The 25,295-nt window shown below is 40.9% G+C and overlaps 1 protein-coding gene across 1 annotated transcript; it reads right to left on the bottom strand.

The window, feature by feature from the left end:
- Nucleotides 1-1,652: 1,652 nt before the first annotated feature.
- On the bottom strand, nucleotides 1,653-23,205 carry slc1a4 (solute carrier family 1 member 4). Its single transcript, XM_084736704.1, has 8 exons — nucleotides 22,572-23,205; nucleotides 16,116-16,158; nucleotides 12,380-12,445; nucleotides 7,194-7,360; nucleotides 6,243-6,476; nucleotides 4,359-4,553; nucleotides 4,096-4,230; nucleotides 1,653-2,813 (listed from the first exon to the last, which is right to left on the bottom strand). Exons 1-8 carry the CDS (start codon nucleotides 23,084-23,086, stop codon nucleotides 2,570-2,572), a joined length of 1,599 nt encoding a protein of 532 aa, XP_084592830.1. The 5' UTR covers nucleotides 23,087-23,205; the 3' UTR covers nucleotides 1,653-2,569.
- Between the last annotated feature and the right edge of the window lie 2,090 nt (nucleotides 23,206-25,295).

Below are 25,295 nucleotides of genomic sequence, written 5' to 3'. Positions count from 1 at the left end.
TAAAAGTTTGCCAATAAGAGAGGTAGAGGTCTTGGTGAAATGTCAGGGACTGTCACACACAGTAAGATGCACTGAATCACCACCTCAGGTCTTAAAAACATTTACAAATATTAACAATCTCTACTGAAGGTTAATATACCGCTGAGAAGAAACAAACATTCTGAAATCAAAGGATGGATTCACAAAATAATGACAGACAGTATGATGTGAACTCATCAGGTGTTTTGGTCCAGTATTTGTGTCTAAATGTTTGATTCTTGAGTGAATTCCTTGTAGATTTGCAGGGATTTATCAATAAACTGTATATCTGTTCTTTAATAAAAGGGGCACTGGAGTGTTTTCATGATGTCAGACAAAGTGTGTTTACAGTACTTGCAAATTTAACTGTACTTATGTCTTTAAAAGGATCCCATAAGCTCATCAACATGCCTTCATACTTGGAGGTTTTTAGGTTTGGGGCAACAACAGCAGGTTGCATTCATGTAGCTCCTTGTTTGTTATAATATAAAATGCGTATATATTATATTTATAATATAATGTTAATTTCTGTCTGTTTTTTAATCTATCAAAAATCATAAAAGTGGTGTTCGTTTGCAAAGATTATCTAGCTGAATAAAACGTGCCAGTATCATAAACATTTTTGTTTTCTGCAAAAAAAAAAAAAAAAAATCCAATTGTGGAAGGAACCAGAAAGTTGCTAACTTTAGGGTTGGACTACAAAAACACATCATCCCTGCCTGTCACCAACACTCTATAAGGTCAGCTAAGCAAAAATCAGTTAAGAAATAGTAGCTAGCAAAGTGAACAATGGCTAACTGATAGCTACAGGCTAAAATTGCTTTACAAAGCCCAAAATAAACTAGCTAACTTTTCAGACTCCTTGCTAACGTATTTGAAGTATTTGGAAGTATTTTGTAACAAATAGGAAAGAAAGATGTCAACAAACACAAAATTACAACAGAATCACCTGATTCAAAAATGGCTGATGTATTTTGCCTGTTTTTTTTAACGCTAACTAGCTAGCTGAGATGTCTGAGCGTGTAGCCATTATTAGTACACAGACAGACAGGAGTAGAGCTGCAACGATAAGTTCATGGATCGATTAGCTGATCAAAAGGAAGTTGCCATCTATTTTGATAATTGATCAATCGTTTCAGTCATTTTTCAAGCTAAACTGACAAACATTTGCAGCTTCCTAAATGTGAGGATTTGCTGATTTTCTTTGTCATTTCTGACAGTAAATGAAGAGTCTTTGTGTTGTGAGCTGTTGGTTGGACAAAAGAAGCTTGTGATGACTATTTTTCACAATTTTTGGACATTTTCTAGACTAAAAAGTTTATTGATTTGTGTGAATAATTAATTAATTAATTAATTAATTAATTGATTAATCAGCAGATTAATCAATAATGAAAATAACAGTAAAAGCAGCAGCTATATCCAGGAGCAAATCTGTAAATCAACCGCTGTCATTACAAAGTTAGAGCAATGTGTTTGGCAAATGCTAAGACCAGCTGGGAAATAATTAAACACCTCCTCATGTTTGCAGTTGGATTTTTTATGACGTCTTTTTTCCCTGGTATTAAAGATTTAGAGAACCATGTTGTGTAAATAACCTCAGTGTTCTGTTTACTCAGGGTTAAACAGGATTAGTTGAGGGATAAAACATGTATGAGTTTTCCCACATGAGGCCATTATGCCAAGGCATTCAGACTCAATGCTTCACCATACTGTGTGTCAATACTTAAACAGGTTACAAGAAGGTTGTCCAAAAAATGTAGGCCAAACTCTTGACCTGATGTTTGAAGGGTTAATGTTTGACATTTCTCCTGACGGTCAGCAAACAAAAGTCAGGACACATCTTGTAATCATCCCTGTGAAATACAACAAAACAACAAGTTTAAACCTGGGATCAAACTGTTGCTTTTTCAGTATTATTTGACTTTGAAAGAAAGAAAATTTCCAAGAAATGCAAATACGTACGTGTCCTCCAGCTGAGCTGAGGTGATTGAACAAGTCATGACAGACACTGTTAGACATTTAGACTCGGCATTTGGCAAGTTGTTAGTGTTCTATAGTTAGTGTTGGTCATTGTATTTGCTGTCTGAATACAAAAACAAAGAAATGCACTTGATGATTTTCTAACATACAAACCATTCTGGAGCTCGAGACAAACAGAACATTTATGGGAATGTTTCAGGGACATTTTTCACAAAATGTGTTTCCATCACTGTTTATCGCAAAATGCTTGCATCAAAATGTTTAAAAATACAAAACAATTTTGCCTCAAGTGAAAATAATTTGAGGAAATTAATATTCCCAAATTAATTTTATGCTAATCTGCATTAAAATACTTGGATGGAAACCCAGTTTTTGAGATTTAAGACCAAGCGACCAAATTTCAAAATAAAAGCACTGGGTGTGCGACAGACTGTTATGATGGCACTCTCTTCACAAGTGACACCATCAGTGACTTTTTGTTTTTTTTTGAGTGGACACTGAGTCAGAATGATGCATCAGCAGCAACGTCAGAAGTGTCAAAAGATCAGGGGAAACGAAAGTCTTGCTGAGTTCACAGGACAGACTCGATGGCTTCCGGCGTGGCCCCTAAGGCTTTGGTTTGGTGCGTGACGAGCGGCGAGGTCTCTTCCTCCGCCTGGACGTTGGCCACCGCCTCCACCCGGACCTCCGCCAGCTCCCCATCCTGCTGCTGCTGCAGCTCCTGCTGCTTCTTCATCTCCTGCTGGTTGATGTGGTGGAGGATCCCGGCGCCCAGAGCGTCGCCCTCAACGTTCACCACCGTGGTGGTACGATCGCTGCACGCAAAGTGGACAGAGAGACAAGACAGCTGAGGTCAATTTACTGTTAGCAAACAGGACAAATTTAACAAAGCACAGTTACTTTCTTACTGTACTGTTTTCAGGTATTTGCACTTTACACTTTCCAGACAACTTTTTACTTTTACCTCCTACATTTGAACACAAATGTCTATTCTTTCTATTCCTTACGTTTTCAAAACGGGCTCTTCAGTTTTCATGCATTTGACAAAAAAAGACAAAAATACTTAATAAGACAAAACAGACATAACAAGCTGAAAATCAACTAAACCAAGCAAACAACATAAAGACATAACAAGACAAAAAAAACTACTAAAAGATGTAACAAGATCAAAACAATGAAAACCGTCAGACAAGATAAAACAATACATAATACAATGAAGACAACTAAAAGATTTCAGAAGATGGAAAAGACGTGACAAGATGAAAAGAAGAGGAAACAAAAATAACAAGTCGAAAAACAACTAAAAGACGAGCGAATACAGCAAAAAGACCTTAAAATGACCACTGAGACAAATTTAAGTTCTCATTTGAGACAACTGAGTTCTCCTTTAGATCTCATTTTTATCTCTGCAGCTGATTATTTAAGACAAATTTCAGATCAGTGCTTTCAGGAAAAGTTTTAAAGGAAAGGGCCATGCATTTAGTAAAATGCATGGCCCTTGCATGGATTTTTAGTAAAATCACATCAGTTTTCTTTTATGAGCAGGGAAACAAATAAATGGATGAAAGAAAACTGAAATTTATGCTGGAGGGACAAGTATTCAACATAAAAATGCAGTTACAATGTACTTATTGTTTTATTTTCCTGTTTAAAGAGTCACCAAAATGCAGTAAGCAATTGAAATCATCCTCTTTTTAAGGTCTCAAGGTTAGCAAGTATGGCTGTAAGGGACTTGAGCTTGCCTGTGTTGTTTTCTCTTTGATTCGCCCATTTCATTTAACATTTTTAACACACAATCAGCTTGTCACCAGGAATCCCCCGATGTTCAAGCCACCACTGCAGGAAATGTTCTTTCAGATGAGAACAGTCATGTATTTAAAGGTGTTTAGGTTTAACCTGCTGCTGTGTGTGTTTGTTCTGATATGATGCAACGCAGTGTCGCTTGGGGAAAATACAGCAGACTTTCACTTTTTCAAAGTCTTGCTGATCTGTTAGTTGGGAAACCCTGGTCTAGTTTCTCTTGCTGGAATGTTGGCATCGTGCCTGCAGACGTGCTGTGTGCATTTTCTACCAAAAGGCTTCACAGGCTTTACTCACACAATCCAGTCAACAGCCAGCATGAGGGACAGGTCGTTGGTCGGCAGGCCGATGGCCTCCAGGATGATGGCGATGGTGATGATGCCGCCGGCTGGGATTCCTGCTGCACCCACACTTGAGGCTGTGGCTGTCACCCTAAAATAATGATGAAATAATCACATGAAAGATATAATGGAACAGAAAGTCGTCTTCTTAACTTTACTGGTACAAGAGAGAACAAATCTATAGATGGAAGAAAACAGTTTTTCGTCTCCTGAACTCACAGGATGGTGAAGATCTGTCCAGCGTTCAGCTCAGCATTGTTGAGCTGAGCGATGAAGACTGCGGCGATGCACTGGAAAATGGCCGCCCCATCCATGTTGACGGTGGCTCCGATGGGAAGGATGAAGCGGCTGATGCGTTTGTCCACACCGTTGTTCTCCTCAACACATTTTATCATAGAGGGAAGAGTCGCTGAGCTGTTGAGAAAAGGGGAGACAGAGCATTATTGTTCCATCTATATCAGCCACTAACTGAGGGGAAACTAACACCGAACATCTGTCTTATATTCAAACTTTATACCCAAATTAATACAAGACATCTATTGAGAATATGTACATGTGTCTATGTGGCTTTAATTTACAACCTTTGCCAAGGTCTCCTGATGACATTAAAGGAGATGTATGGCCTTCTTTTGATACGCTGCTACACTGTACTAACCTAAGTCTTCATTTATAAACTTAGAAAAATCATTCATGAAATGCAGAAACTCAAATGCTTAGAGTAAAAACAAAACTAAATATTTAAAGCTCTCCAAAGCTGCATTGCTCAGTGCTTTGCACAATATCAGCAGTGTTGAAACTAGGCTAGCAGTGGATATAGGCGCTGCACGTGTGACACTGTGTTTGGGCACACATAATTCTAGCATGTTATCAATACTTAGTTGGACGACGGAGGCTATAATTAAAACTGTCTGCTCCGTACAGCAGCAGCAGAGTTGCAAGAGTCAGATTTCATGGGTGCCCCTGTGGTTCCCATCTCTGCAGCGGCTGTGGTTTCACTTCCAGCCTGCAGCCCTTCGTTGCGTGTCTTCCCCCGTCTCTTTCCTATCTATCTACAAGCTGTCCTGTTTGGAGTTGGATCAGTCTAAGAACCGGCTCGCTTTTCCACAGGCTACAAAACCACGTCATGATGTAACAGTACACAACAGTACAGTTTCCCAGCAGCACTAACTTCAAGCACTTCACACTCTGACTCAGTAGGTGGCGGTAATTCTCCATAATGCTGGTTGTCGCTCGCGATTAAAGGGAAGAAAAAAAAGCAAAACAACTTCTAACTACTTCTTAACTACAACAACTGCCCACTAAATGAATGATTCTGTCTGCCATCACCAGCAGATTGTTCACACTGGATTCAAGCAACACATGACTGTGTTACAACTGACCGCCACAACCTCACCCGGTGTTACACTATATTTTGTAACCCATTATGTGTGTGATTATGTGTCCTGCAGTGTTGGAAGATGACTGATATATTAAAATGCTGTTTCTGCATTAACTCATCAGTATTAATGATACGCTTCAACTTTCAAGACAGACAGTATTTAGATAAACTGACCACATGTAGGAAACTTCATGGTAACTCTTTTGCCTGAGAAACGTTAAAACTTGATAAAGAAATGTTTTAACAGTTTTCAGCCAGGCTCAAAATCTCTGCCACAATGACGGACATTTCCTTCTGGTTGATCGTGATAATCCTGCCCTCAGACCCTGACGTAGTGCTTCTTAGTCTTGGCCCAGGAAAGAGATGGTGCCACTCTGGAACCAGTTTTCAGTGCAGTGAGACTGTTTGTTGGTACATTTATATTATATTTTTACGTAACGTAAATATGTCCTGGGAACCTGCCATATTTGGGTCTTTCTTGTGTACAAATTCAACTTTTCACCAGATTGTGAAACTCAGCAAGAGGAAAGGTCAGGGTGTCAGGAGTTAATCCAAGGGTAAAGCCAAAGGGGTGAAACTTTATGGAACTTTTTTTTGTTTGTTTCCCTCTGATAACTTGTTTTTAAAGACAGGATCTCAGTTCAATCCATCTGACTTTTAATTCACAGAGATTTCCATCACTGAAATGCAAACTTTACGCTGAGCGCTGTGATGTGACAGTGTACCTGGAGCAGGTGGCAAAGGCCGTGGTGAAGGGCGTGATGAGGCCCGACAGGAAACTGAAGGGGTTCTTGCGTGTGAAGCCAAAGTAAATGAGGGGCAGGACGATGCCTCCGTGGATGATGTGGCCCAAGATTGATGCAAAGATGTATTTCCCCAGACTGGTGACCAGAAGAACCACATCCTCCATCTCCACAATCTTACTGCCCACCAGGAACATGATGCCAAAGGGGATATACCTGAGAGATACAAGAGGGGGGAACTTACCAGGAGAGAAGAAGCAGGACAGCAGCTGGAATAATGACTAATGTCACAAACTACCAGAGGTGGCAAAAGTACAGACAATCTTTACTCAAGCAGAAGTACAGATACTTGTGTACTCTTGTAAAACTAGAAGTACTGATTCAACTCGTTTACTGCAGTAAAACTGAAAAAGTTCAGGCTCTGAAAAGTACTCAGAATTTAAAAGTAAAAAGTCGTCATCTGAAGGACATTTCCACTGACTGTTTCTGTGCAAAGGGAACTGAACTGAACCTTTTCTCCCCAGAGAGTCTCTCTGTCTGTGTTGTCACTATTTTCGTCATGCTGTGTCTTTTACGCCATTTCTGTCCATTTCTTTTACGTGGTTTGTCATCTTCTTACGTCTTTTACGTCATCTTTGCCTTGTTAAGTCTTTTATATTATCAGATACACCAGGGAAGCGTATTTTCTGTGTTATTGTTCCATCCATTTAGGTTCAAATCAGTCTTGACATTGGAAGGTGGCACAAATGATTCAAAGTAACAATCAATAATTCACCTCAAAGTCATTCAAATTAGAGTAACAAGCCTGTTTAGAAAATGTAAAATGTGTTCAAATGTAGGGAGTAAAAGTAAAAAGTTGTTAGTTACTTCCCTCCCACCTGATGCTGCCCAGATATACCTCTTTTATCACTGTATGCATCCAGCTCTACTCACCACATGATCCAGGACACCAGCACCATGGTGGCCTCGTTGAAAGCATTGAAGAAACGAATGAGCTCCTCCCCCTCATCTCCCAGCTTCCTCAGTGCCACGCCAAACACCATGGCAAATAACACCAGGCCCAGGATGTTCATGCCATCTGTTTCTGTTCCGATAGGCACCTGAAACACACAGCAGAGTCAGACTGTGGAAGACAGAAGGAGAGCTGGACAAAAATGGATAAAATGGACAAAACTGTGAAACTTCTTGGAAAACTTGGAAATGTTGAAATTTCTTCAGTAAGGCATGTTTTTGTACACTATGGGATACACTATGATACTCAGCTGCTCTGATGCATCTCAGTCACAGTTGACAGTGTTGTTGCGTGTAGCTTTGCAAGTGATGCAAAAGACAATTTGAAATCTGATTTCAGTTCCAGACTCGCTGCCAGACTGAGACGCATCTGTAGAAATCCAACTGGAATTGCACCTCAAACAACCTGCGACTGTGGCTTGGGCCCACATTGGCAAAATCACATTTCATGTTTTTGTTTCTTAATTTTTGTTTTTTGCTGCCCAGTCTTTCTAAAATCAACCTGGACACCAAACAGATTTGAGCTGGCGGTCTGAACAAGGCCTAAGTCCTTGTGTTTTGCACACTTGGGACCATGGGTCCACAGGTCCGATGTACTGACCCATGATCCAAACTGCTAGCATCACTGAAAATGTATTTTGATCAAACTTTGACCACGGCTGGTTTTCTTAGGTCACTTTCACAGAACAGCAGTTGTTCAGTGATGGTCAGATACTGTAAGCTCATTTGTAGCCTTTCATTGCGGAGATGGAAGCTAGTCAAACAATAGTGTTGATATATTCCACCGTAGTTTATTTGACGCCTCTTGCTACAGAGTGTGCGTGTGTGGGTTTATAGGTCTGGAGGCAGTTGAAGGATTCAGTGAACTGGATGATGGATAACGAATAAGGACAGGGACAAATCCTGAGCTCAATCCCCTTCCATTGTCCTGAGCTCTCCCACAGCTCTACCAGCTTCATCCCCTGGCACTGAGGGGACTGTCCACCATGACCCACGACAGACAAATACCATGGGCTGATGCCAAGACCAGATCCACCAACTGTTCCCTTTTACTGGGTCAATGGGGACAGGCCATGGTCACTCGGGATGAGTAGTAGAATTTATTAGCATATATTGAGTATATGTATGTATAAAGTTGAGCAAATTCGATAATATAGACACCTCTGACTGGTTTAGGAAGCTGTCAGTGATAAAGGCTATTTGAAAACTGAAGGGAGCATCAGTAAATACTGATAAATCAGTAAATACTATGTTGAACCATTTGAACACTGCCCCGCAGGGAACCTTTGAAGATGTTCTCTTGTTGTGGCTAACAGGGTTCCACTGTGGTAGATGCCTAAAAGCCTGTTGTGCTGCAATGTCAAAAAGTGTTGAAGGACTCAAGATCAGCCTTGGTCTTGGAAGGTTTCATCTCAGCATCAACCACATTTTTACTCAGACTTGTCTTCATCTCAAACAAAGAGGACTGTGATTAAATGCAACCAAGAACTTTATTTCTATTTTAAAATTTTTGGTCCTATTATTGGCTGTCACAGGAGAAGAAGCTGTGGTAGTTGGGGAGGAGATGTTAGACATCTCTTGTGTAATAAAATTTGGCTCTTAAACCACACAGAGTTCATCTGCAAAAGTAAACACATTGAGAATTTTGCAGTGCAATGTTTACTGAGACGGCTGGGACCATGTCAAACTTTTATCAGCTCTTAGACAGGAAGCATAAAGAATGGTAAGCTAAGTGAAACATTAGCAATCTGCCCCTGTACCAAAACTCTTCAGAAATCTCTTCACCCTCATCCAAACAAAACTAACAAATATTAGCAACACCTATTGGCCATGGCTATATCTAGATGGGAACCCTTGACCCACTAAAGATCTCATAAGAGTGATCATTTTAACCCCAAACATCTTTCCCCTACTCTAACCAAGTATTTTTCCCAAGTACCTTTGCTAAACCTACACAGGTCATAACCACAGTGTTGTCATATTATAAAACATATTTAGTTTGTACAACATCTTGACTCTGTCTCATCCTGCCTGGGCTTCGGACTTGACTTGGTCTCGCCCTGCCATGGTCTTGGTCTTGACTTGGTCTTGATACACTCTGGTCTTGGTCTTGACTCGGTCTCGCCCTGCCTTGGTCTTGCTCTTGTCTTGGTCTTGATACTCTGGTTTTGGTCATGTCATGGTCTTGTCCTCCCTTGGTTTCAGTCTTGTCTTGGTCTTGCTATGCTTTTCTCTTGGTCTTGTCTTGATACACTCTGGTTTTGGTCATCACTTGGTCTCGTTCTGTCTTGGTCTTTGTCATGTCTTGGTCTCATCCTTACTTGGTTTTGGCCTTGTCTTGGCCTTCAATATACCCTTGTTTTGGTCTTGACTTGGTCTCGCCCTGCCGTGGTCTGGGTCTTGACTTGGGCTCATCCTGCCTTAGTGTTGGTCATGACTTGTTCTCATCATACCTTGGTCTTGGTCTTGTCTTAGTCTTTACTTGCTTTGTTCCTGGTCTTGTCTTTAAACAGTCTGGTCATGGTTATCACTTGGCATCATCCTGCCTTGGTCTTGGTCCTGACTATCTCATCCTGCTTTGGTCTTGGTCTTGACTCTGTCTCACCCTACCCTGGTATTGTTCTTGTCTTGGTCTTGGTCTTGACTCTGTCTTGTCCTGCCTTGTTCTTTGTCTTGTCTTGGTCTCAGCTTAGATGTTCTCGACTGCAACACTGACATTAAAAGCTTTTGTTCAACAGTCTGTGTATCTTTGTCCACCACTACTCTGCGTCTGATCTCCTGTCTCCTGCTGACAAAATAACAAACTCATCAGACACTCGTCTGTTATCCAACATCCACTACATTTAACAGGCCAAAGAGCTTTTTGTAAATCTGGAACCAGCCCAGTGCCAGGCTTTGTTTGTTTCCTGTTTAGCCCAACACATTATCTTCCTCACAGGCCTAATGGGGACAATGGTGGGTCAAGCTGACCTGTCAACTAGCCAAAACTCTTGACCAACTCATTCACTATTGACAACACCAAAACAGATATTCTATTTCCCAGTTGATTTATGAAAACAGTTTCCTAGTTTCAAGTCTTCTTCAACACACCATAATGTTCATTGCATAAAATATGGTCCAGCTAAGCATAAAATAGATGATACAACATGGTATGATTCAAGGCGGGGCTACCTTGTCATTAACAAGTTATTCTCAGTGAGTCTGTCCATTGCAACGCACCAGACTCACAAAACTCAGATCAAACTGTCAAACTAGGCACTGCTAATCAAATATGGATTAAAATTTAAAACCTCCACTTTCACTGACTTTAGATTAGGGCTGAACAATTAATCAAACTTTTATCAAAATTCTCTACTGCAGTTTTCAAATTGCAGGATGGCCAGTATTTGTTAAAGACAAAATGTGTTTCAAAATATCATGTTAAATTAAATATTGCAATGCTGCAGAGTTGTCCTGGCCAACACATCATTTTCTAGACGTCTGAAAACATCTTTGTTTGGTACAGATCCCTAAAAAAATAACACATCATCATTTGATCATTAAATAAAAAGCAGTTATCCTGGCCATGGATTTGATCTTGTTTACTGAGACAAAATGTTCTGGTTTTAACAGCTGACAGGACCACGTTCACTCACTGTGTCAGAAATTCAGCATTTCTTTACCAACCTTAAACCCATCCTCCGGAAACCAAGTCATCCATTAGTCCATTAGACTCCCACATGCTGCTTATTCACTGAGTTTGCACCCATGGGTGACTCACTCACACACACACACACACACACACAAACACACACACACACACACACACACACACACAAACAAACACTAACCTTAACCACTGACCCAAAAATCATCATTTTTCCTACTGAGGACATGGTTTTTGTCCTCAATTGCACCGGCTGTCCACAATTAACTGTGTCGAGTCAACCTGAATATAGCTTAGCTAGCTAACTAAGTCACACACACACACACACACACACACACACACACACACACACACACACAGCTCAGAGTAAACATGTTCTGCACTCATGCAGACAAATAAGAGAATATTTGCATTAAACCTGTGTGTGAATGTGTATTTATGTGTGCGTGTGTGTGGTTACGAGTGTGTGAGTGTGTTTGGGACAAAGTTCAGACAAAAGACCAAATGCCAGAGATACTATATTTGCTGTTTAACTATACGTTTGCAGACGTATACAAACTTGCTCCAGACAGACGCAGGATATATGAGACAGCCGTGATGCATTTGCAAACGAGTAGTTAGGAAAATGCAGATTTTTGGGGCAGTGGTAAAGGTTAGGGTTAGGGGTAAGGTAAGGGGTAAAGGTAAGGCTGAGTGATCAGACTAAGCAAGTCTTGTTTCTCTTAAAATGAAGATGACTTCGCTCAGGCCTCACTTGCCAAGTCTGTGCATGATGTGCTCCCTCTGATGAAACAGTAACTGGGAGCATAACCTGTTGATTCCACTGGTCAAGGCACGTCTGCTCCACGTGATCCACAGTCCACACAGCTGCATAAACCACCAGCAGCATTTCAGAAGTGCAGAATTTTGTCTGCCTGATTATGTTGACTTGCACAGATTTTGTTGATTTGGTCATTTTTCCTCAGTTTTTGTGCTTCTTTCTGGATAAGTTGGTTATGTTTTGGCATAGGTTTTTTTTGTCTTTGTCAAATTCACTCCCTGTTCGATCTGCTCTGAGCAGATTGATGTGGCATTGGTCAGAAATAAATTCAGCGTGTATTTGGAGCAAAGCAGAGCAGAGAGCTCCTTCTTAGTTGTGCAACAGCACTGCTGGAGAAATCACAAACATTGTGTAGCCCTAATGCAACATGGTCGTGCCCAGTGAATCAAACGACAAAGACGACAACATGCCAGGAGGTTGCCGTTGCAATGACCAGAGTTGAAAATGGAAAAATGGAAAATACATGAAAAAGATATTATTGAACCTGAAATTATTCATGCAGAGACTGTTTGATACCTATAAGGTTCTAGAAAAGCTTGAAAATGTGCCATGAAAATGTTTGAAAAGCGCTTTGGAAAAGGTGTGCAAACCCTGATGTAATTTCCCCAAAATGACATGTTTGTTTCTGTTTCCTGTTCCTACCTTTTGATAGAGAATTGTCCCGTTGGTGTCGTTTCCTACAGCAACCATCTTGTAGTCAGTGGCATACTGAAACATAAAGGAAAGGAAACTTTTGTTCAGTTATACATTTTTGTTTAAGACGTGCAGTAACATTGTCAACATGCAAATATTTGCACATTTCAGTGCTATTTCCTGATAAATGTCTATTTTGAAGATGATAATGTTAATGGGAAGTTAATTAAGTAAAGTGGAGGACACATTTCAGATAGCATTTTGATAATCGCAGCGCTGTTCAGTTAAATCAGTCGCTTCTGAGTCTTTTTTGGCTTTTTGAGCTCCATAAACTGAGAGCCATGTAGTTCCATTGTACCAGAGAGAGAAATCTCTACAGCTGATATCGCCACAACTCTGCAGCTCACACCAAAACTATCTAGATGGACAAACAGTTCTTCAGGTTAGAGGCTCAAGGTTTAAAGACAGTTTCTACCCCGAGGCCATGAGCCTGATTTTAACACCTCCAAGCCCCTGCCCCCTCCAACCCCTCACATAAACAAACAAGTGACCTAATGCAACTTTGTATATGCTGGACAATATATTTGCACAGACCCCCTGCCCCACATACTCACACCAAACACTGTACACCTCGTTTGTCTCATGCTGTTCTGCACCATTTTGATAATGCACATACCAAATTATTTTATTGAAAATATCAAAGATTCAGTTGCTCCTTGGTAAATTTACCACCATCACCTGCAGGGATTTGGTCGATATTGTGTCTGATAGTAATCTCACTACTTGTACACTTGATATTCTTCCATCCAAGCTGTTCAAAGATGTTTCTGGAGTCGTCATTCTTTGGCTGTTAAATATTGTGAATGAATCTGTTGATAATTTTTGTTCTTCAGCTGTTCTCATGTCACGTGGGGTTCCACAGGTTCATGTCCTGTTCTGTTCAGTCTGTAACTGCTGTTCCTTGATCATGTTATTCACCCCTGTCTCCACTGTCTCTACACCAATGTTTCTCAATTATTTGTATAGTTTAACCCTGAAAATAACAATAATGTGGAGTCTCTGCACTGCTGCCTGGCTGCTGTTAAGGACTGGATGTTCTCCATTTTCCTGCAGCTGAGCACAGATAAGACTGAAGTCCACAAATAACTAAACTGAAGCCGTCTGCTAAGAACTTTGGGAGTTCCTTAACTTCACTTAACTCCTTAACTTAACTCCTTAACCTTAACTTCAATCAACATAATAAGAGTCTTGTCCAATCTTCTCACTTACAAATCAGAAATATTTCCAAAATTAAACTGATGCTCCTCAAAAACAGTTGAACGATTAATGCACACCCTCATTTCCTCCCGCCTAGACTATTTTACCTCACCTGCCTAAATTATGCAGCACTTGGCTCCTCATCAGGTACAGAATTCGATTTAAGATCCTAGTGATCACTTTTAAGTCCCTACATGATCTTTAGAACTCCTTCTCCTTTACTCTGCCTGGAGACGGCTCAGATCAGATTATCAAATGTTGTTAAAAGTCAGAAGGTCCAGGCCTAAAACAAAAGGAGATAATAATAAATTTACTGTTTTGGTTCCAACACTGTGGAACAACAGCTCAACATCAGAGCAGCTGAATCAGTTTAAAAAGTTTCTAAAAACCCTCCTGTACAGACCAGTATTTGTATAATAAGTTTATGTATATTTTTATTGCATTTTCTTTGTATGATGTGCTCTTAAACTGTGTTTTCATTTCCCTGAATCTTTATTTTGTGAAGCACCTTGCAACTCTGGTTTGAATAGGTGCTATATAAATGAAGTTTATTATCAGAGTAATTGTTATATTGTTTTATATTGTCTGTAGCAGCTGCTTATCACTTTGTCTGCCCCAGTTAACTTTTGCACAGACTTTTATACTGTTTTATACTGCACATAGTGTGTTATGTAAGGAATAATCAATGAGTAGGTTTGCAGTAGATGTGGGTTGTTCTTCATCTCCACCTTGTGCCCTCAAACCATTTAACACAGGCCTACAAGTTGATTTACCCTCTTGCTGCCTGGTCATTTGGTAACAATATGGGGGAAAAAGCATTTGGAAAGTTCTGCACTCAAAATCAAACATAATAGAATTTTATCACTTTGACATGTAGTGTGTCTGTATTTTTGCAGCAGTATTGGCCTTTTTTCATAGTGAACCCTTTATATTCCTCATATAGTTCTGTCTGCAGGGAAAACTGCTCTAATTTTACCTTTTTTTGTGACATAATATCCTCTGTTTGACAATCAACTGTTTATGTTTATGTTCTCTGTGCACGCTCACGATACAGGCTTGTTTAAGCCTGGCTTGAGTTAGCGTGGTGCTAAATTGTGTTAGCGGAGCAGTTTAAGCCTTGAGTGGTAGCTGAAGTTAGTTCAAGCGAGGCTTTTTCATTTAAGCTCAGATTTACTCATCAGTCTTCATGGATGGATGTCCTGGAAGAGAGACACAGTGAACTAAGAATTTCAGTGCACTCATAACTTATTTAATTTTGCATATCACAATAAAGCCTTTGAATCCTTTGATGAAGAAAAACATCTGTTTTTGAGAGTCTGTTCATTGTTTCTCTACAGAATGCAGCATTTCTCCTTTTCTTTTTTCTTATTTATTAAACTTAACTTTCTAGTACATTTTAATATTTATACCAGGTACCAGGTAGAGGGGCAAACTAAGAATTTCAATGCACTGATAACTCTGGGGTGAACTGTGCCTTTAAGAACAGCGTCTGTCTGTTGCTCTGCTGCAGAATGCAGCATGTGTGCGGAGTTGGGGGGCCAGTTTGACACTGTCCATTAAAGTTCAGACAGTCTTTCTGCAGTAAAGGAGCCTCTCTGTGCATTTCTTTAAGCAGGCATGTAGGATAAAGCTTCCTGACATTTTCCTGGCTGATCTACAGACTTTAAATTAGCTTCATGGAGCTGCAGCATACTTGGACCTGCAGGGACATACAGTGTGTGACTGCAGTCATGAAAATAATGATCTAAATCTTACACTTCATCTGTTTAAATGTCTGTTTAAGCATTTAGCTGCTTGTCATTTTGTGTAAATCTCCCCTCTCCTCTGCTTTCTTGGTTTAATCCACAATTGGACTCATTCCACAGGGGCTCTACCACAGTATAGGCTGGGTGGGGGGATGGATATTGAACTCTACGACCTGGCTGCACTTTGAAACTCCATTTACTGATCTAAGTTTATAATTCACCGGCCCATTTATAGGCAAACTGGACAGATCACGAGTGTATGTGACTAAGTGAATGCACCTTCCTTTCTGTGTATGTGCACAGCCGGTTTGCATCCCTGCATCCCCAAATATTGAACTTTCCTGCTTCTTATTTTAGCCTTAACAGACACGATCATAATTCTAGGAAGTGGAGCGGGCCGCGTTCAAGAGCAGCGAGGCGAGTTGGGGTTGCTAGGCTGACTGGAATGGAATGGTTTCGCCATGGTAACGGCTGGTAAGGGACAAGGAAAAGAGGCGTTTGGGCGAGCAGCGGCCTCTATTCTGAACATCGCCTCATTAAGAGGCATTATGAGGCTCTCAGCGGTACAGCTGGGATTTACAGCCGCGGTAAATGAACATGGAGTGGTGTCCGCGTGGTTGGTGAAATAAATTCTGGTGAACAATTCACAGAAGATGCAGGTGGGAAGGAAAAACAGACTGAGAGTGGTGATAAAAAAGGAGGAGAGACAATGTGGTGTGGTGAAGTGAGGAGCTGGCACTCACAGAACGGAAAGCTGCAGCCACCAAGTTCGCTGGGAATAAATTCCTGAGAAAGGAAGAGAAAAACAAGTCAGATCCACAGAAAATGACAGCAATGCTCTTTCACTCCTGTTAATTATGGTTTGTTATAAAAAAAATCAATCAAACAGCAGCTGCAGAGCAGCCTCAGAAAGTCTTTTAAAATCATGTGGTTAACCCGACTGAATGATAAATTGTTCACAGGATTGGTTTGTCATCACACACTCGCTGAACTCTGGCTCTTCTCCCGGATCTTCCATGAAGTCCACTGTTGACTAAATTCCCTGACAGAGCAGTTGTTCGTGCACTGATCTGCTGTCTGGTTCTTCTTCTATTAAAACAAATCACAGAGGTCTTTACAGGGATTACATATTACTGTATTCCTTTACATGTCACTTTTCCTTTATTTCACAGTCAAACTGTTTCCTGATATATAAAAATAAAAGTCGTGGGTTAGGGAAACGTTGCACATTCAGAAATCTTCCCTGGTCGGAGCAGTAAATGCATCACAGACGAACTGGCTCCCCTCACTAAACAAAGACTGAAATCCTTCCAATCAGGCCAGTGTACATTTGAACTGGAAAACATCCAGTCAACTGGTTCACCTCATTTGAATGACATGAGCTGCTGCTGCTGTTTGCAATAACTCAGTGCTTTAAAAGTATTCCACATAAATTATAATAAAATCAATCAATAAAGTAAAGGTGGTTATTTTAGCTGTTTTTGTTTTTTAATGTAAATGCAATCTATGCAATCTTAAATTGTATTAAACAGTGTTGTGCATTAACTAAACATATGTATCTATATCCCAGGCTCTTATAGTTATTTCGACTTATGAGATGAACATATACATTTTCCAGCTATTAAAGTCAGCCAATAGAGAGATAGAGTATGCAACAGCATTGAAGTCTGCAGACATGCGATCTGAGAGCTCACCAGTCCCTCCCAGACGCCTGAAAGATATCAAGCATTTTAACATCAACGAGCTACAGCCAATGAGACCAGACACGAGCTGAGCGTAGCCACATATGCAGACTTGGTAAACCAGGCTCCAACAGAGTCATCCTCAAATCGTGCAAAAGGCAAAAACAGTTAGGCTCTCTGACTGATATCTGACTTGTATATAGTAGTAGATTGTAAAAACTTTGCCAGTCTCTGCTGGTTGCATCTGGTAGTTGCAGTAGGTGCTTCACCATCTGTTGCCTACACTCTACTGAGCGACCTGTGCTGGTTAAAGGTGCAGTCACTGATTCTGGGTAAAGACAGATGACTGTTGATGCTCATTTCCAGGTGGTCAGACATTTTGGGAATATTACTCAACAATCAACTATCTTCCTGACCTTTGATTGGTCAAAGTCTCTCATCACAAGTTAGATTTTCTAAAACTCGAAAACAGAGACAGGAGGAGGAGCAGAAGTCTTATTTCCAAAAACAATATTTAGACACAAATTTAACTTCAAAACAAACAAAAGTGTGTGCAAAGCAAAGAAAAAAGAATTAACTGAGAATGTAAACATCTGAAATGGAACCCCGACATGCAAGAAGGGAAGATAAAAAACATGGGAAAGATACAAGTATTTGGGATTTCTAATCATTTTGAAGTTAAAGAGATCACGGTTTCCTCTTGTCACATGACCGAGGCGAGGATCTGGACTAACCCTGGAAAACATGAGCTGAGAGCTGGCATGTTTTTTCCCACGGAGCCTCCTCTCTGCTGACTGATTCTAAAGCTCTGTTACATAACTGCTTGATTTCCTCAAAATTCTGAGCCAAAGATCAGGCATGAACTTTTTTACTTCATGGCAGCAGAAACAGTTGTTCAGCTCGTGTCATCAGCGTGGCTAAAACATGAATAAACTGGTTTTAGGTTGTTTCCACAGAAATAATTTCAGTGCAAAGAAGAAGAGTTTTGTTCATCAGTCAGACTGTGTATCAATCGCCTATGAATTACCGATCTAGTTTAAGTTTTATAACAAAAATCTCTCTAAGGATAGGTTAAATCAATAGATACCACAAAGATTCTGCACTTGTGTTACATATTTTTAGAGCCTCTTCTCATGTTAGAAACTTGATCCTAAATTTAATCTGCCCTCCTGCTGGAGAGAACACAGCAACAGGTTTGTCCATGTGAGGACCGTGTGTGGACAGAGAAATCATAGATGCCTCACAGAGAAAACGGGGCCCCTGACACAATATTTGGATTTCAACATCACATCCAAAAAGAAATCAAATCCAAGGTTTTGCCAGAGTCTCAAGCTTTCAGGTCCTGACTGGTGTACATATTTAGGGAAACACTGATTTACTAACGGTTTGCATGTGTGCAAACTTGATATCACCTGTATCTACTGACGCTGTGCACTGAAGATCTCATCCTTCAAATGTGCAAGACAGCACGCACGGTCCGTTCAGTATGTTTGCCTTAATGAGCAATGCAATGCAAGGCGATAAGGGACGTTTCTACACTAATGTGCAAAATACTGGGAGGAGAAAATGCAAACAGGTTCATTTAGCACATTTGAAAGGAAGGTGCTTCCAGCCCAGCGGTGCACACAGATGACTGCTGTTATTGTGGCGAGGAGGAGACACTCTGACTGATTAGACATAAATTTATTACAGCCTATTTGTAGTAAAAAAAAAACTGAACATTTACAGCCTAAAAAAGTGACCTCCTGTCCTCCCTCTCCAGCCCCCAGCTTCTCTGCTGTGGGACCACTTGGACTGACAGACCTCATCACTGCCTGTACCCCGTCTTCGATCCCTCTTAACGGGGCATTATTTAGACCAGATACAGGCTGATCAGCTGCCTGCTGTGCAAATCAGGTCCTGAGTCTTTGCAGCCTCTGTGAATAAAAATGATCCAATTTAAAGACGCCCAGTCCAGATTTATCAGCATTAAGACAAAGAGAAAACCTCCGTCAGAGTTGGCTCTCACATCCTGTACTGGTGAAATCCTGACAGTGTTTGGACCAACTGGTCACCAGTCCAAATATAAAGTCTCACCAGTGTGTAAGAGTGAGAAATTAAAGCTGAGTGTCCACCTGCTGCCATGATAAGACAGAAGTGCTGACAGCAGCAGTCAGGCTTCAGTTTGGACGACACGGTGCTGCCGGGGTTTATCCCTCCACCTCTTCACCTTCCTCAAAATACACTCCACTCTTTCAGCAGCTGCAGCTTTCCCTCACACTGTGGGAACTTATTATTAGGACTCCTCCTGGATGGTTCACTGAAGGCCAGGCTGATATGTGTAGGCCGAGGCTGCCAGTATCGTTTTTTTTTTTGTTTTTTTTTGTTACTTTTTCAGAGATATGTTGAGCTTCAAGGCAGCTGGAAATGAGTCAAAGCAACAGATGAACTACGGGTCAGCAGCTACAGTCTGAAGGCTGCTTCCCTTTCCAGGATTTACAGTGTTTCTTACAAACTGTTGAGTAAAACTGTACAACAAAACCTCTGTTATTAAAATGCCACCACATTTGGTGAAGAGTGAATAATGACTTGTTTTGTTGAGGACTTGGTACTTGCTTATCTTGACTTTTATTACTTGAGACTTTCGTGCAAACAGGTTTGCAAAACCATGACTCTGTTCCATCCCTGACCCGTTCAGGCCTGCAGACTGATCCACTGATGTGTAAAATGGCATATATGTAGGATTTGGAGTAAACCTTGTTTAGATATGAAACCTGTTTGTTCATGTAAGAATAACATCAACAAGATGTCAGTGTGGAGACTTGCCAGCCCACATACGCTGCTCTGAGAAGTAATGCTGCCAAACCCTCGAACACAGCCACAATCCATAAAACTGGCAACAGAATTAGGTCAAAATCCATCTGGAGCTGATTGCGATCAGTCCACAAGATCTTGACATGCCTCTGCAAAAGTCCATTATGCAGCGTGTGAGCAACTGCATGCTACTACTCAGATGGCTTGGCAAAATCGCATAGCCTTAGATATGTTGTTGGCTGAACGAGGCGGCGTTTGTGTGATGTTTGGTTCCTCCTGTTGCACCTTCATTCCAAATAACACTGCTCCCGACGGCACCTTCATGCGCGCTATGACAAAACTAGAAACCCTGGCTAGTGAATTGAAGGACAACGCAGGATTAGAGGCTGACTTAATGTCATGGGCTGATAGGATGTTTGGTAAATGGAAGGCGATATTTATCTCCTTGCTGACGACGATTCTTGTGGTCCTGGCCTTAACAGTCTGACTGTTTGGTTTGTAAAAGTTCTGAAAATAACAAGAACTCCCTTCAGCTTCCCCTTGTATAATCTACTGAGTAGTTTCATTTGTAATAAAACATTGTATTTTATAAACTCTTCATATTTTTGCATGTAAAACTCTTAATTTAAAAAGTAAGTAAAAGATGTCAGATGAATGTAGTGCAGAAAAAGTGCAGTATTTCTCTGAGATGACATGTAGTGAAGTAGAAAGTTGCATGAAAAGTTTGTACTTCAGAACAGTACTTGAGTAAAAGTACTTAGTTAGTTATGATGCATGACTGCATGAACTAGAGCATACTGTCAGCTGTTCAAACCTAAAAAAACTGACCTCCTCTAACTGAACAAACACGAGTGTTTCCAGATAAATTGCAGGCTGCACTGACCTGCAGCTTTAGTTTATGAATATGCCATTACGACACCAGGCAGCGTCTCTATGAACGTGTGTGCGTGTGCACGTGTTGTGTGGCTCTGTGTGTCAGGTGTGTAACTAACCAGTGTTCCCAGTGCCACAGTTCCCATCATAGCTCCTGTAACATCACACCAAGCTGCTTCATATTCAACACTGGCCCACATATCGGAGTCTAATGATTCAGAGTGTTAAAATAAACGGGTATTATTCTACAATAACATCAATAATTTAAAGATGATTAATTAGATTGTCATTGAAGTCATTAATAAGCTGTTACAACACATGAGATCAAAGGTTTTCACAGTCTGCCCTGCTCAGAACAAGTTGCCCCCCTCCCTTCCTTACTTGCTTAGTTTTGCTCAATTCCTGGATGTCTGTGACATCATCATTATGTCATTTGATCCTGTAGACATTTAACAAATGAGACAAGATTACCTAATACAGCTGTTTGATTTTAGGGCTGAGTATTGATTCAAATTCCCCAAATCAGTTTGATTTGATTTGAAATGATTCTGAATCTATATCTGTATATTCTGTATCAGATAACTGGTGCTGTAACTTGCATAAGGAAGCCTCGAACCTGCTGCATTATTAAAAAATATTAATGTTTACATTAAGAATTGACCAAAGCAGTTGTACTTTTTATTAATCGTGACCTGACCAACACACTAAAATCAGTGAAATCTTGCACCATGAGATATCGCACCGAAAGGCTGGTCAGGTGAGCAACTCAGAACCACAGGAGAAATAAAATCTATACTGAACTATGGATGACAGATTTTTTCTGTCTCTTTTGATGGTAATGGTTGCTGACCACCAGGAAGATGTGGGTTAAACATGAACCTGTCCAACCCAGGAGGCCTGAAAGATTCTGAAAAAATCTAATCGGGATTATTTTCACTGATATTGCGATATGATTTATGATATTAGAGGGAATCATAAATTTTACATCATCAGTCACATTTTCATTGAAAAACATGATTTTTGTATCAAATGATGCAGAACTGCAATGACGTGTTGATGACTTGATTAGTTATCAACTATCAAATTACTTGGCAACTAATTTGATAATCGATTAATCAGTTTTGATCTTTTTTTATTAAGAACATTATCCAAATTCTCTGATTTCAGCTTCATAAGCTTACAAGACATGTGAGGACGTCATCTTGGACTTTGGGAAACACTGACCAACATTTTCTGACATTTTCTGAACCATAAACTAATTAATTAATAATAAAAATGACTGACAGGTTAATAGAGAATGAAAGTAATCATTAGTTGCAGCCATACACAGATTTATTCAGTCTGTTGTGTAGGACAGCACGTCTGCAGCAACACAACAGTTTTATTTTAGCAAAAATGTGGGGTTTATTAAATATTGCACCTCCTAAAATGTGAAAATTGCAGTAGATCACATTATGATTTTGTGATTAATTGTTCAGCCCTACACTCCAGTACTCAAGGTTCAAGTCCTGTGTGATTCAATTTTTTTTTTTTTTTAGGAATTCTCGTTTCCTAATTAGGCTCCAAAGTGAGGCTAGTCTATTATCTGCACATTGTGGTGGATGAAAAATGTTAAAATCTTGGTGAGATATGATCTAAATGTGAAAACTGGGAGGGCAGTGCCCCCCCCCCCCGACCCCCCTCTGAGTACAGCACTGATCAGTAGTGAGCACTAACTGGATGATTGCCAAATAGTGAGCCCACATCCGTGCATGCAAGCTGTGTTATAACTAGTTCATAAGTGTTTACAGCCTAACTCATTCATGTGTGTAGTCCTATAGTGAAGTGGTCCCCAGTGCCCAGCTCCAGTACCTGGCCAGATCTAGGAAGGAGTCTGCGGTCTCCTTGTTGCTGCTGACGCTCTCCAGCCCCAAGTTGTTGGTGTTCAGGGCTCCTGCGCCCACTCCGGGTTTGATGATGAAGGCCAGCGCCACCCCGATGCCCGACGCGATCAGCGTGGTCACCAGAAAGTAGGCGACGGCAATGCCGCCCAGTTTGCCCAGGGAGCGGGTGTCCAGGCTGGCGGCGCCCGAGATGAGGCTGCAGACGACCAGCGGCAGGATGATCATCTTCAGCATGCGGAGCAGCATCTCTCCGGGGAAGGCGAAGTAGGTCATCTGCGCCCTGGTCAGGTTCATGTTCCGGACCATCATCCCGAGCCCGACGCCCACCAGCACCCCGGACACCGTCATGATCACCAGAAGGTTCTTCCTCAGGAACTCCAGCAGCTTCTCCCTGCAGCTCCTCTGCGCGCTCTTCTCCAGGATCTGGTCGGTGGAGGCCGAGCCGGGCATGGCGTGCCCGTTGATCTCGCTCTTTTTCTCCATCTTTTTTTTCCTGCTCACGGCAGCGAGGGAAGCTCAGTCCGGCTCCAGGCAGGCAGCGTGGGTCAGAATAGATGCACTACACACGCACCGTGCTGCTGTGTGAAGGCTGGTCCGGCGTGAGAGGCTTCGCGCACAGCGGAGGGAGGAGAGCCAATGGAGAGGGAGCGACGACACAACGCGAGTGGAACATGCGCACAGGAGCCGGCACTTTATAGCAGCAGCAAATGATGCAAGAGCAGAGGAGATTGCCATGTCTCTGCTGGCACCGTGTGCCACATTTTCCTGCTCAGTACAAACATGTGGCGCATTTCCCAAAAGCTGTTTGTGCGCTTCTGTTTCTGTTCCTGACTGTTCCCTCCTCCTCTGTTACCAAACGCACCAGAGGGATGAAGATCCGCTTTTAATCCATCTCTGTTACTCGGAGGAACCAGAACATCCGGATACTACATGTCTCAACACAAAAGACCCATTTTGTAGACGGCCTCAGGGCCACTCCGCTCAATCCGTCCACACACTCTTAACAATAATAATAATGATAAAGGTGCTAACTAGAACCATAAAGGGTTCTTCGGCTCGTCCCCGTAGGAGAACCCTTTTTGTTGAACCTTTTAAAGGGCCCACTTCTGTGGAGGATTTATGTACAAAAGGTTCATTTTAAGCCACAAGATGGAAATTTGCACATTTCAAATGTAATTCCATGTTCATTCAGGTCAGTAAATCGTTGAGATTCAGTCCAGAAATATAGTTAATAGTTATATTTAAATAGTTTTGTACACTTACAACATGCAGCGGTCTAAATTCAACTGATGAGTCTGAATATATCGAATAAATTGCTCCTATTTTTAGATTTCCTCGTGTTTAAACCGTTCATATTTTTTCATTTTTTTCGATTTCCATTCTGCTGCAACACTGAAATGTTCCCCATTGTAGGACAAACTAAAAAACTAATAACTGTTCAGATCCACGGAGTGATGATGACGATGATGGATGAAGAGCAGAGGACTGTCAGGACCATGGTCAGCGCTCTGTGTCTTCTAGGGGGCGCTGTTTCTTCAATTTTTCACCTTTTCTTTTTCCTATTTAAACCCAACAGCAGCACCCAAAGAAAGATGAATCATTTCATGAAATGTTTTCTTTTTTTTTAAAGCAGGAGGTACAGATATATACTGCTCTTTTTATCTGATGTCAATCTGATGACAAATGTATTGAACAAAATGACCATTAGATTTATACACTTGTCTTTATGTTAATCCTGGTTGCACTGCTGGTGTTTAACCACGAGATGGCGCTGTGAGACAGCAGTTATTCAACAGAGAGGAGAGTAAGAACAAGAGAGGAGCAAAAAATAAACTTGTGTCTCCTTTAAAGATTTTCAGTGTTTTCTCAGATCTGTGTTTTTATGTGTGTTTTACTCATTTGGTAAAGTTCACTGTTTCCTCTTTTTGTATAAAATCATGTGTTCTTAAAATCAAACTGTGTGTCCTTCTTTCTTTTGTTGTTGTGTTTTTGTTGCCATGTAAACAACAGGCTCAACATTTAACAGTTACTTTTACTGTAAATTCTATTTTTATTTTATTTTACTTTGTATTAACTTTTATTTTATATTTCACTTACATTTCACTTTTATTTAGTAAGCTTTCTTATCTTATCGTACCTTTTGGACTGGTGGTTGGACAAAAGAAGACATTTAACGTTGTCTCTTTGGGCTCTGGGAAATTATGATGAGAATTTTTCATATTTTAAAATGATAAAACTAAATGATTCATTGATTAATTGTGAAAATAATCAGCAGATTAACCAATAATGAAAATAATTGTTAGTTGCAGCTCTAATCAGATAAAGGACTGTCATGTCTGAAGTGTCCACCTGCTGTAATGTTGCAGTAATAAGACAGACAGAGAGCAGCAGTCCTCTGTCTCACTGTCTTCTCCTCTGTGTTGTCCTCAGTGACCTTAGCTGTGCTGTTGCTAAGTTGAGCAAAACTTTCCCTCCCTCCACCAATAGAGACAGATTGTCCCCCTTCCCTTCCCCTCACAGCTGTGTGGCCTGAATGCTGGAAATAACCACCGGCCTGCGGATCAGGAGTCATGGCTGTTTAACAGTGGCAAATGTTGGCTCTGTGCTGCAGTAGACCAGCAGGGGAAAGAAGAAGAAAAGACACAGGCTGGGCCATTACACAGAGACGTATAATATCCAGAGAAGAAGAAAC

The sequence above is a fragment of the Lutjanus erythropterus genome, chromosome 14, assembly GCF_056507025.1.
Source record: "Lutjanus erythropterus isolate fLutEry1 chromosome 14, fLutEry1.hap2, whole genome shotgun sequence".
Classification (NCBI taxonomy): domain Eukaryota; kingdom Metazoa; phylum Chordata; class Actinopteri; order Lutjaniformes; family Lutjanidae; genus Lutjanus; species Lutjanus erythropterus.
This window is presented reverse-complemented; position numbering and strand designations above follow the sequence as displayed.